At 43.2% G+C, this 12516-nt stretch overlaps 1 protein-coding gene across 1 annotated transcript; it reads right to left on the reverse strand.

The window, feature by feature from the left end:
• Positions 1 to 10151: 10151 nt before the first annotated feature.
• Positions 10152 to 10979, reverse strand: LOC310823333 (olfactory receptor 52D1-like; the record flags this gene model as incomplete). The annotated part of the gene is made up of 1 exon (XM_083696178.1): positions 10152 to 10979. The coding sequence occupies one exon, from the start codon at positions 10977 to 10979 to the stop codon at positions 10152 to 10154; it is 828 nt and encodes a 275-aa protein (XP_083552304.1).
• Positions 10980 to 12516: the final 1537 nt, after the last annotated feature.

The raw sequence follows: 12516 nt of genomic DNA on the forward strand, positions 1-12516 counted from the left end.
GCTCTCAAAACCTATGGTATTCTAGGATAAATGTCCCTCTCCTGAGGGTTTTCCGAAAAAAATACTAAGAATTGTCAACGTCTACCAAAACCTTAATATCTAAGCCTCTGTAACACATAGAAACATGAAATAAATTACATTTTAAAGGTAAGAATCACAGGTTGTATTAAAACATGCTCCCTTAGCACTAACATACCAACACATTTTTCTAAAAATCCTCAAAATCAGGGGAAGAAAAAAGTATATTTATTTGATTTATTTATATAACAAATAACATTTTAAACATGTCAACACACAGACCAAGGCACCTTGGTATGAGAGAGAGGTGGGAAAGGAGTGGGGAGGGGTGGGGAAGGAGTGGGGAAAGTCCTGAGGTGGAACTGGGAACAGTCTCAGTTTCACTATATCCTGAATCGAAGGACGTGGTGCATGAAGCACTCGCGGTGCAGAGGAACGTCACACTGCCTGCACCCCATCAGAGTTGACCCAGGACGCACGTTAGTGCCGTGGTGCTTCAGAGAACACTCCCTACAGGTCTTCCTCTTATTGTTGATCTGGACCAGGTCATGCTCAGCAGAAGCTCCAGCTGGGGTGGTGGGGAGCACCTGGGGGGCACTTCTTGCAGTGACGGGGACGATCAGCTCCATGGTCAGATCCTCCAGCCAGTCCTTGTAGCCGCCCCTCCTATACTTCCACTTGGCTCCTCCTGCAGACCTGGCAGCCACAAAGACATTGTAGCACGCCACCGTCATGAAGTAAAAGAATAGCCTCCTCCACCACTTTGTAGACCGATGTTGGATTTGGTAGTAGCCCACCATCTGGTCCAGAAGGTCTACCCCCTTCATATGTTGCTGATAGTCAGCAAGGCATGCTGGCACCCGAACCTCCATCTGGCGTTGACCATTGGCCTTCCTCCTCACTGACCCATAAGCTGTCGGGTCATGGTAGTTGGAGAGGACCATCACTGCCTTGGTTGTCCTGCCAGATGCAGAAGGTCAAGTCATCCCACTGCGCCACCTTGAACTCATGCCTGTTCAAGCCAGCCTGCTTTGTGAGGTCCTTGTTCTTGGGGAGGTCCTTCCTGTTGGCACGCACCGTTCCACAAGCTTGCACCCCCCTGGTCTTGAGGTCCACCATCAAATTCACACCAGTGTAAAAGTTGTCCATGTATACGGACAGGTTGAACCCGAAATAAGGTGTCGCCAGGTCTGAGACTATCCGGTGAGCCAGGTTCTCCGTCTTACCCTGAATGGCCCCTGTGTACACCTGAAAATTGGTGACATAGCCTGTATTGCTCTCCGCCATGACCCACACCTTTATTCCCCACTTCACTGGCTTCATGGGGAGGTACTGCCGGAAGCCCAGGCGTCCCTTGAACTTTACCATGGACTCATCCATGGTCACGAAGCCATTGACCTCATAAAGTGCCTGGAATCTAACCAGGAGGAGGTCCATGAACCCCCGGAGCTTCCAGAGCTTGTCCGATTTGTCCACGGCAGGGTCTATGTTATCTTGGAGATGGAGATATCTGAAAATGCATATGATAAGATTAATGAGTTTAAGCCTAACATGTATTGCCATCATTGTATTTATTTATATGTATTAAGTAAGAGAACGGAACTCGGAAGAGAGCGCAAGAAAACAAAACACAAATCATTACCTCCAGATCATGTCAAAGCGGTCCCTTGCCATGGCCTTGGGGACGTGGGTCTGGTACAACCATTTGGTCTGCCTCCAGTAATCCCTGCGTGCTGGCAGCTTCAAAATGCCAAAGGTGAAACACAGCCTGACAAATGTCTTCATCTCCGTTTTGGAGACAGGGTTCCACTTGGAGTTGGTGGGGGTCTGACCGCGCGTCTCTTCAGCATACCGATTAGTTTCCGTCACCAACATGTCCCAAAGCTCATCGGTAAAAATTCGCGAAAAGACATCCAGGGGGCTAGCTACCCGTTTTGCGGGTGAACTGTTTCGCATTGCGCGGCTGGTAACCCTCGGTTTTCCAGTATACCTGGAATCCGAGAAAGTCATCCTCCTCCTCTCCGTCTGTCTCGAAATCCCACTCCTGTGCTCTATCCAAAGGATCATCAGGTAGATAATCATCCTCTACCTCCTCCTCCCTCTCAAACTCCTCAATCTCTCCCAACTCTATGTCACTGCCCTCGCTGTCAACATTTCCTCTGCCGTAGCCATTTCGCCGCTCTCGAAATAAAATCATTTGAGTTATTCTACAACCCCTTGATGTCAGTTGGTTTGCCGTTTGATATTGTGCTCCCTCACTGTGTGAAGGGTACACATAGTTCCTCTTGTGCCCCCATCTATTCAGATTGTGCTTTACCACTTATGTATGCTGTGTGCTGTGACTCCAGCTTCCCTGTACCATTTAAAGTATTAATACTTCATTTCAGGAGACTGAAATGCTACAGTACATTGACTAGTCCGCAGCTCATGCTTTTTCCCCTCTAAGCCTGTAGATCTTTTTAGTATGACTGATTATAACTCATAAATTTCTATTAAAGTAAATTGTATTTTTTTCAAACCTATTGTTGTGGTACTTGGGGTTCATGTGTACATTTTTCTATCTGGTGTGTGCTCAGTACCTTGTTTGACATACTAATGGCTTGCGTCTTGCTCTACCCCGTGGTGTTGGTGTTCACCTGCTATGAGTATTCTTATGTCAAGACCAGAAGATCCTGATAGCTATTGGATAAAGCTACCTTGCTAGGCTACAGTTTCAGAGAATAATAACTCATCATCATCATCATCATAACCCAAAGCATGACAATAGGGCAGGGCCACGTTCAGGCCGATTGCCCAGTGATGGAGATGGGGCAGGTCGTCCGCGTCGGCAACATAACGGGCCCATCCCCCGGACCAGGAGATGCGTATTGTGTTCCGGTAAGGATACAACACGATACGCACCAGGCGTTCTTGGATTCGGGCTGCATGTAGTCCATGATCCAGGAGCGCCTGGTTCAACCGGGGGCATTGGTAAAGGCATCAAGGGTGTTGGTGAAGTGTGTGCATGGGGACATTCACGAATATCCTGTGGTCGCTATCTAAATTCATTATGAGGGAAAAAAGCATAGTGTACAGGCGGCGGTTAGCCCGCGCCTCACGCATCCCCTTGTTCTGAGTGTAGATTGGGAGGGGTTTCCTCAAGCGGTAAAGCGGGCTACCGGGGTGCGTGCACGACAGAGAGGGAGGTGTGAGGCGTGTAATGTGCTCTGTGCTGAGGCGGTGCCTCGCGACACTGCAGAAGAGCCGGAGCCGGCGGGGGGGTCTCAACCCGAGATTTCCCCGCCGAACTACCCGCTGCTAGGAGACTTACCCCTCAAGCAGTCTCGTGACGAGACCCTACGATCTGCCTATGACCAAGTGATAGTGATTGATGGTACTTTGGTCTGGCCAGACACAGTGCGCGCCCACCCCTATTTTGCGATCATCAGCAACAGGTTATATCGAGTGAGTCGTGACTCGCATAGTCAGGAGGAAGTAACCCAGTTGTTGGTTCCCCGTAGCCGCCGGGAAATGGTCTTCCAGGCGGCTCATTTCAACCCCATGGCGGTTAATGGCAACATACAGAAGTAGTGATAAGATGAAGAAAATGTATCTGGAAAATCCCTGGTCCTCAAACATGGTGAAGGAGAAATACATTGGAGAAGTTCCATTTTCCATGTGAGTCAGGAGTGTTGCTGAGCTGGGAAATGGTTTGAGACAAAACATTGGTGAATAGCGGCTTCTCTACTGTATGAAGGACAGGCGTGCAGGGCTGCAACATAGCTGCTCCTGTAGCAGCTGATTGATTACTTTGTGGAAATCGCAAGAAACAATTTCTCAAGTTGAGCACACGAATGCGTGTCTCGTTTATTTTACTAGCAAAAAACCACTGAAGCGTAAGATGGCGCTGTCCAGTAACCAAACAAGCATGGGGCACAACGTCATCACACACACAGATTATTTAAAGGGACTACGATCCCGGAACAGTAATACTTACATGCATAACACATTAAACAACTGCATGAAATAACAGTGTGTAGAACCACACTTAAGAACAAGGGTGAATTATGTAAGTTACATTCACTACAACTTCATCTAGTTTATGCCCCGAATGTCACTTTAGATTCCACAGACTTTCACTATAACTGGCCTCCATGAACATCTTGCGAATTCAGATAAGATCTCTATTGCTCGATTTAACAAACAAAATTACAAATCAAAAAGTTAATAATCAAGTTGTTCTGTTCTTGTTTCTTTGCATACTTTTTTCTGAGCATAATCACCAGTACTATATTTTTCAAAAATATGATTATCTAAATCCATCGTATAAAATGGATTGTGTTACGTGAACATTCACGTAACACAATTTGAACAAAGTAAAAACCTATTATGTAAATGCTGTACTGTTTTACAAATACATTAGCACCATACATACACCTATTGTGTACATATTGGTTTCATCATTTAGAAATGCCAACACGTTTTATACGTAGTTCCCCTATTTCAGGGGACCATAAGTAATGGGACTCATTCATTTGATGTCCAAATTAAACATGCATGTTTAGTACTTGGTCAACAATGTTTTGCTTGCAATAACTGCCTGAAGTTTGCAACCCGTTGATGCCACCAGATGCTGGGTATATTCTCTGGTGATGCTCTGCCAGGCCTGTACTGCGGCCATCTTCAGTTGTTTGTTTTGAGGTATTTTTGCCTAAACTCTTATCAGGAAATGCAGGTTCAATTGGGTTTAAATCTGAAGATTGACTTGGCCATTCAAGACCTGTCCACTTTTTGGCCCTTAAAAACTCCCTAGTTGCTATGGCTGTATGTTTTGAGTCATTGTCTATGATGAAGAGCCATCCATTGAATTTGGAGGCATTTATTTGCACTCGTGCAGACAAGATGTTTCTGTACACTTTGCGATACATTCTCCTGCTCCTGTCAGCAATTAACATCATCAGTTAAGACAATTTAGCCATTTCTAGTGGTAGTTATGAATGCCCAAACCATAGCACCCCCATCATGTATGTCACATATGAGGTGGTATGCTGTAAATATTGGGCAGATCCTTTTTACTCCAAACTTCCCACTTGCAATCACTCTAATACATGATAATATTCATCGTATCTGTCCACGAGACCTTTTTTCAGACTTTTGCAGGCTTTTTAGGTACTTTTTTAGCAAACTGTAACCTGACCATTCTTTTGAGGATAACTAGTGGTAGCTAGTTTGGCTGGTGACGTATTCTGTGGATGGTAGTCTCTGACACAGTTACAACTACGTCCTGCAGGGTGTTCCTGATCTGTGGGACAGTTGTTTTGGGGGTTTTCTTAATAATGGTGAGCATTCTTTGGTCATCCACTGTAGAAGTCTTCCTAGGCCTTCCAGGCCGTTTCCGGTTTCTGAGCTCACCAATGCTTTCTTTTCTTTTAATGATGTTCCAAATTGTTGATTTTGCTAGTTTTAAGGTTTTGGCTATATTTCAGATATTTCAGCCTCATAATGGCTTCCCTGACTTTCATTGATGTCTCTTTGTTTAACGTCCCGTCCTGTGCGTTAGTGTTGTTTGTTTTTGTTATTCTTTTAATTGCTGCGTTACTCACATTTGCCTACTCCCTTTATGGATTATCTGTCTCCCCACCATTGTCTACCTGTGTGTCAAACTCTTTGCTGTATTAAAAGGATTACTTTTTTGATTAAGCTTTTGTCCCGAGTTGTGCGATTGAGTCCTCTGCCTTGATCTACTTCATTATACTTTGGTCCTCATATTTAGATTAGATTAGATTCAACTTTATTGTCATTGCACAGAGTACAAGTCCTGAGACAATGAAATGCAGTTTGGCATCTCACCAGATTGTGCAAATAGTGGCATAAGTGCAAAAAAAGACATGATTTTGTAGACAGTGCATGGAATTACAGTATAATGTATTACAGTGAGTATAAATAAATGAATATAATAAGTGAATATACATGAGATGAATATCAATATGATATGTACAGTTGAACATGTTACATATATGTATGATGTATCAATAGAGACCAATATAATAAATATGGTATGCAAAAAGCTAAATTGAAGTCCTGAGTGTGCAGCCAGTAGAGGTATGGGGGGAGGGTACACTGATACTGGTACTCATATTAACAGACATCAATATCAGACTCCAAAGGCAAACGCAAAAGTCTAGAATCAATACTAGATATAGGTAATGAGACTAAAGCTCATTGTAAGCTAAATACTTCAGTTATAGATGGCCAGCTAGCAGACTACTCTACCAATGTCATTGAGTTATACATAGAAAGAAGAGTTTACACCAAACATTGTGTTTGTTTGATTAGCAAGCAAAACCAATGTACAAATATTTGCTATTGAGATAGCAATAACAGTTTACATGAAGGTATAATTTTGGGAGTTTGTAAAGAGATAGCTTGTTAATAGACTGTTAAAGGTCCCCTCCAGTAATATTTAAACTTTTCAAACTGTAAAACTAAGCCATTATTATTATTAATAATAATAATAAACCTTTCTTTGTTCATTTTTATCATTTTTATTTTTTGTTCAGTGTTTTCACCACACTGTGCTTTTGGCTTAAAACCTGCCTTTTTTGGAGATTGCTTAAAGCATACAATCATACAGTGATTCCTCATTCAACAATCAAATATGTTGACAGTAAATACCATATTCTTTGGACTTTCTATAGCGATTAGGTATTTCTCTATAGCTGATGCATTTTACATTTTATTGATTATAATGGCACTGTGTCCTTACATCTAAATACTGTAAGAGCAAGACTGCTGTCATAGCTATCTCTTTTGAAAAGGTGTTGATGCAAATTTGTTCTTCTCCCCAGGAAATGTGTGGTTGTCATGACTGCTCACTCTCTTGCATTTAGATCAGGCAATGAGACGGAGTACAAAGCTGCGAAGTATGGACTGAAAAAAGCCATTACAGCGGCCAAGAGGCAGTACAGAGAGAAGCTGGACGGCTTCTACTCCACTGCTGACTCCGGGCGGATGTGGCAAGGCCTGCAGCACATCACAGACTACAGGACCACCACCAACACCATCAGCTCCACAGACAGCCTGCCGGACGACCTTAACATCTTCTACACCCGCTTTGAGACCTCCAGCCACAGCACAGAGAGGAGGCACACAGACACCGGGACCACCCGACCCCCCTCCCCTCCACTAACCATCTCATCAGGCCAGGTAAACAAAGCCCTGAGGAAGATCAACCCCCGCAAGGCAGCAGGACCAGACAACATCCCTGGGCGGGCCCTCAGAGCATGTGCTAACGAGCTGGCTGATGTTCTCACCTCCATCTTCAACCTTTCCCTCAGTCACAGCACTGTCCCCTCCTGCTTCAAGACCACAACCATCGTCCCCCTTCCCAAGAAGAGCCAACCTGCCTGCCTGAATGATTACAGGCCAGTAGCACTCACTCCAATCATTATGAAGTGTTTTGAGAGAGTGGTACTGGCACACATTAAGAGCAGCATGCCGGACACCCTAGACCCCCTGCAGTATGCCTACCGGCCCAACAGGTCCACCTCAGACGCTATCGCTGCTGTCCTCCACTATTCCCTCTCCCACCTGGAAAACAAAGACTCCTACATCAGGACGCTCTTTGTAGACTACAGCTCCGCTTTTAATACAGTCATCCCCCACAGACTCATCCACAAAATGTCCACACTTGGCCTGCACCCCACCCTCTGTGACTGGCTCCTAGACTTTTTGACTGGCAGGCCCCAGTCTGTCAGGATTGGCAATAGGACTTCAGCCAGCATTATTACAAATGTTGGCACCCCACAGGGATGCGTCCTCAGCCCCATCCTCTACACCCTGTTCACCCACGACTGTGTCGCCTCCCACAAGGACAACATCATCCTAAAGTTTGCAGACGACACCGCAGTGATAGGATGCATCACTGGCGGGGACGAAGCAGCTTACAGGAGGGAGGTGGCCAGTCTGGTAACATGGTGCGAGGACAACAACCTCACCCTCAATACGGACAAGATGAAGGAGATGATAGTGGACATGAGGAAGAAGAGGGGACCTCATCGGCCACTGTACATCCGGGAACTTGAAGTAGAGAGGGTGAGCAGTTTCAAATACCTGGGCGTCCACATCAGCGAGGACCTCACCTGGACACTTAACACCACTCAGCTGGTTAAGAAGGCCCAACAGCGGCTGTACTTTCTGAGGAGGCTGAGGAAGTTTGGCATGTCGCCCAAGATCCTCAGCAACTTCTACAGCTGCATTGTTGAGAGCATCTTAACTAGCTGCATCACTGTGTGGTACGGCAGCACTATTGCTATGGACCGCAGACGCCTGCAGAGAGTGGTGAAGACCGCTGAGAAAATCACCAGGACTCCACTGCCCTCTCTGCAGAGCATCTACCACCGCAGAGTCCACAGGAGAGCCGCCTCCATCCTCAAGGACCCCACCCACCCCCAGCACGGACTGTTCACACTTCTACCCTCAGGCCGGAGGTACAGAAGTGTTAAATGCAGGACCACCAGACTGAAGAACTCCTTCTTTCCCACTGCCACCAGGCTCCTAAACAACCCATAGGAGATTAAGACTAATATAACCTTACTACCTCATAACCAGTTTGCATAATTGCACTGCTACGTTTGCACTGTTTATTATTATTATTGCTGCTATTTTTATTTTATGCCTTAAATTTTGCTGTCTTGTACATTTGTTTAGTATATATTGTATATTCTTTTGTATTGTATATTTTACATTGGTTGGCATTCTGCGGACAGCAAAGTAAGAATTTCGTTGTACAGGGAAACATGTTTTCTACTGTGCCAATGATAATAAACACTTTGAATCTTTGAATCTTGAATCTTGAATCAATTCAAAACTGTCGGATAGACAAAAATTAATTCAATTGAATTCAAAACACCTAATTTATCCAACAAGGGCCAATAGTGCAGGTGAGTAGTGTGAATACATAAACAAATGACACAAGACACAATCACATTAAACACACCTTTATACAATGCAAGTCATGGCTATTGTATTGTATTTGTAATATATTCATGTAACAGTTGTGTGTATATATAAAGACTGCACACAAACTACTGGCCCCAAGTGACCGAAATACAGTTAGCCTAGCCTTCTGAAAGTCCATGAAAGTCCAAATTCTGTTTGGGCTGGTGTAGGTACGCCTATGGCTGGTACACCTTACTTACAAACCTAAGAATATGATATATATAATAAATGCCTTAATGAGCATAGTACAGTTGTATTACTAACAACCCTTTGTTTAAGTGGAACAAAAACAGAATACTAAAGTCCAAGCTAAATCAATCACACCTGACATATTTGATTTTAGGGAATAGACTTTCTCCTAATATCATGAACTCGGTCCACAGTGTGGGAGTAACCCAGAGTGACTTATTGAATGTGGCATGATAAACATGACTATGAAAGCAACATATTATGACGGGATGGTTAAGGAATGTGTGATGTTAATGACTGATGTATAGTTGATTCAGTTACTTAGCTAAATATACTTATTGTAAGTCGCTTTGGATAAAAGGCGCCTTCTAGATTGTAGCGCAGATTTGGGTGAATTGGGATTGATATATAGGCCTACTCTCATGAGCAGAGCTGTTTATCGGTCCGGATGGGTCAACTCGGGTAAATCAGCTGTATATGTAATTTACCTGAGACCCAAACATTTCATGCTTTTCACTCGCACTAACCACTATGTTATTCTCACATCAAAAGTCACCAGAATTGCTTTTTCAACAGATGATATGCAAAAGTTTTTCTGGGTAGAAACAGGGGGGCACAGCCCTTCATCAGCCTTCTTCCTCCCCATAAATATGTCCAGCTGTACCCCCAATGTCTAGACAGCTGTTTGGACAAAACAAAACCCATCATTTCATTTCCACCTTCTATCTCCAAAAGGAAATGTGTGTTCTATTTCATATGCTTTACATGTAGCAGCAGAACAATTTGGTTCTGTTTGAGAGACTGCTATTTTCAGATCTCTGAATTGCATACATTTAATTGAATTTGATTTGAATCTTGTAGAGCATCTTTATGGGATTCAAGATATACATTTGTCTGGTATCTGGTTGCCCTCAGGTTTTGGACTAAGAATGTGCCACGGTGTAGGATTGCTTATAATCCTCTGGTCACGTCCCACATCTCACTCTGTCCTTCCTCACACATAAAGCCAGTACTCCGTTTCTAATTTTAATCAGTTTCAGCCCATAAATGAGGGGGTTGAGAATTGGAGGAAAAATTAGAAACTCTATGGCCAGGAAGTTCTGAAGGCTTTGTGGTAAATCTCTAGAACCGTATCGAGCATACATTACATCAAAAAGCAAGGCAACTGTGACATTGAGTAATGCCAGTAAATGTGGCACGCATGTCTGCATAAACTTTCCCCTGTCCTTAATGGACCTCAAACATGTTCTGATCAAATACATATAAGAACCCACAATGAAAACGACATGCCCAAAATAGAATAGTACAACAAAGTACCCAGCAACATTATCAATTGTATGTATAGAGCAAGAGAGTTTAACGATAGACCAATTCTCACAGTAGAGTTTCTGTATGTGTGAGCCACATAACCTTAGTCTAGAAGTTAGTAATAAAGCCATAGTCAGACAGCAAACTGGGCTGATCCAGGAGAATGAGACTAACTGAGCAACCCTCTGGTTAGTCATAACAGAGTGATATTCCAGTGGTTTACATATTGCCACATACCTGTCATATGCCATCACTGTTAAAATGGAGAGGTCATAGATGGCAGAGGAGTATATTACAAAAGCCTGAAACAGGCATCCTGCGTACGAGATCACATGAGGATGAGACAGTAGATCCAGCATGAATTTGGGGTAGAACCCTGCTGTCCCATAAAGTCCATTGATGCACAAATTGCACAGGAGGATGTACATAGGGTCATGGAGGTTTTTATCCAAGGTAATGGTCGCAATGAGAGCAACATTACGCATTACACAAAATTAAAACACGGAGTTAGCTGAAGAAGATTTCGATACAAGAATGTATTGAATTGGGGGGAAAAAATAGAAAAAATAGGGATATCCTAAAAAGCTTAATGTGAAAACAGCTTAACAAGGCAAAAAAATATTTTTGACAAATGTTTTAAAATATTCCGACATCAGTCATAGGACTTAGCCATGGTAAAAGTCTAAACGATTGAGAGATATATTTTTTTAAATCAAAAGGAGTCAAATTTAGGCGAAAGCGAGATCTTAATGAGGCTTAATGACATAAAATCTAAATGTAAAAATTCATCCAGCCATTAGGGAAATATACTATACTATGAGATGCTATGATGACAATTTCAAGTAAAAAAAAAATCATTTTGAAAATAAATTCAACTGATTGGGCTTAACGTAGCTTAATGTGGCTTAACAGCCTTTTACTGATTAAAACAAATCAGAAAATAATCTCAATTCATTGCTAATTCACTGCTTAGTAACAGAAGGAAATCGAATCTACAGTCTACATTTAGAATGCCTCACGCCTATCTGCACTGCCAGAGTTGACCCCGGATACTGACTCTGATAAAGCACTGGACAATACTGAGCCAGAGACTGATAGAAACAGGTCTAGAAACCCACCTAGTTGGGCTAAAGACTTTGTCAAGTGAATGAGTAAAAAAAAGAAAACTTCATTGTGTTATTGTGTTTACATACAGTACGTTATACAGAGGGTATGTTACTGTGAGGTATTAGTATATCTAAGGTAAGAAGGAAGAAGTATTCTTTGATAGAAAAGTTAAGATGTGTCCATACCTTTATACATTCATTCTATTGCATTGCATTCATTATTTCATTGGATTACTGTATAATGCATGTTACGTTCCCACTCCTACATGTGCGTGTATCCTTGTCGTGTTTTGTGTTTCCTTCTGTTTTTCCCTTACCCTGTCACCCTACATTCAGGTGCCTGTCAGCAATTGGCCATTCGTCCCCATCACTCATCACTGTTCCTGACCAATCAGAGGGCTGTCCGTGTCCTTCAAAAGCTCCGCTGGACTTCCCCTCGGGAGTCGACCCATTTCACCGTAGTCTTGCGTTTGCTGTCGACTCGCTGTTGCCTGTTTGTTCAAATCTCCGACGTATTGGTTTTTGAGTTTGCTGTTTGTTCAAATCTCCAACGTATTAGTTTGCATCTTATTTTCTTTTGTTAGATTTACGTCCTTGTTTACTTCTTTTCTTTTCTCATAATTTGTCTGTCTGTTAATTGTACGCCATAGGGGTAAGGTGAATAGGTAAGAGACCCATGGGTTTACATTTCCACCACGTAGGCTCACCTGTTACAATTCACCAGGTTAGGAGTGGGTGCCGCCCCATGTATGTTCTAGTCTAGTGTAGCATAGCACTTTAGCATAGCTCTGATAGTATAGACTATTGCACTAGTTTAGGACATCACTTTTGTTTATGATTTCTTTGCTTTGGCACCGCTCGTAGTTCCCTTTTCTCCTTGCCGTTTGTCTTGTGTTGTGTTTGCCCCGAGGAAATA

The sequence above is a fragment of the Argentina silus genome, assembly GCF_951799395.1.
Source record: "Argentina silus genome assembly, chromosome: X".
NCBI classification, from domain to species: Eukaryota; Metazoa; Chordata; class Actinopteri; order Argentiniformes; family Argentinidae; genus Argentina; species Argentina silus.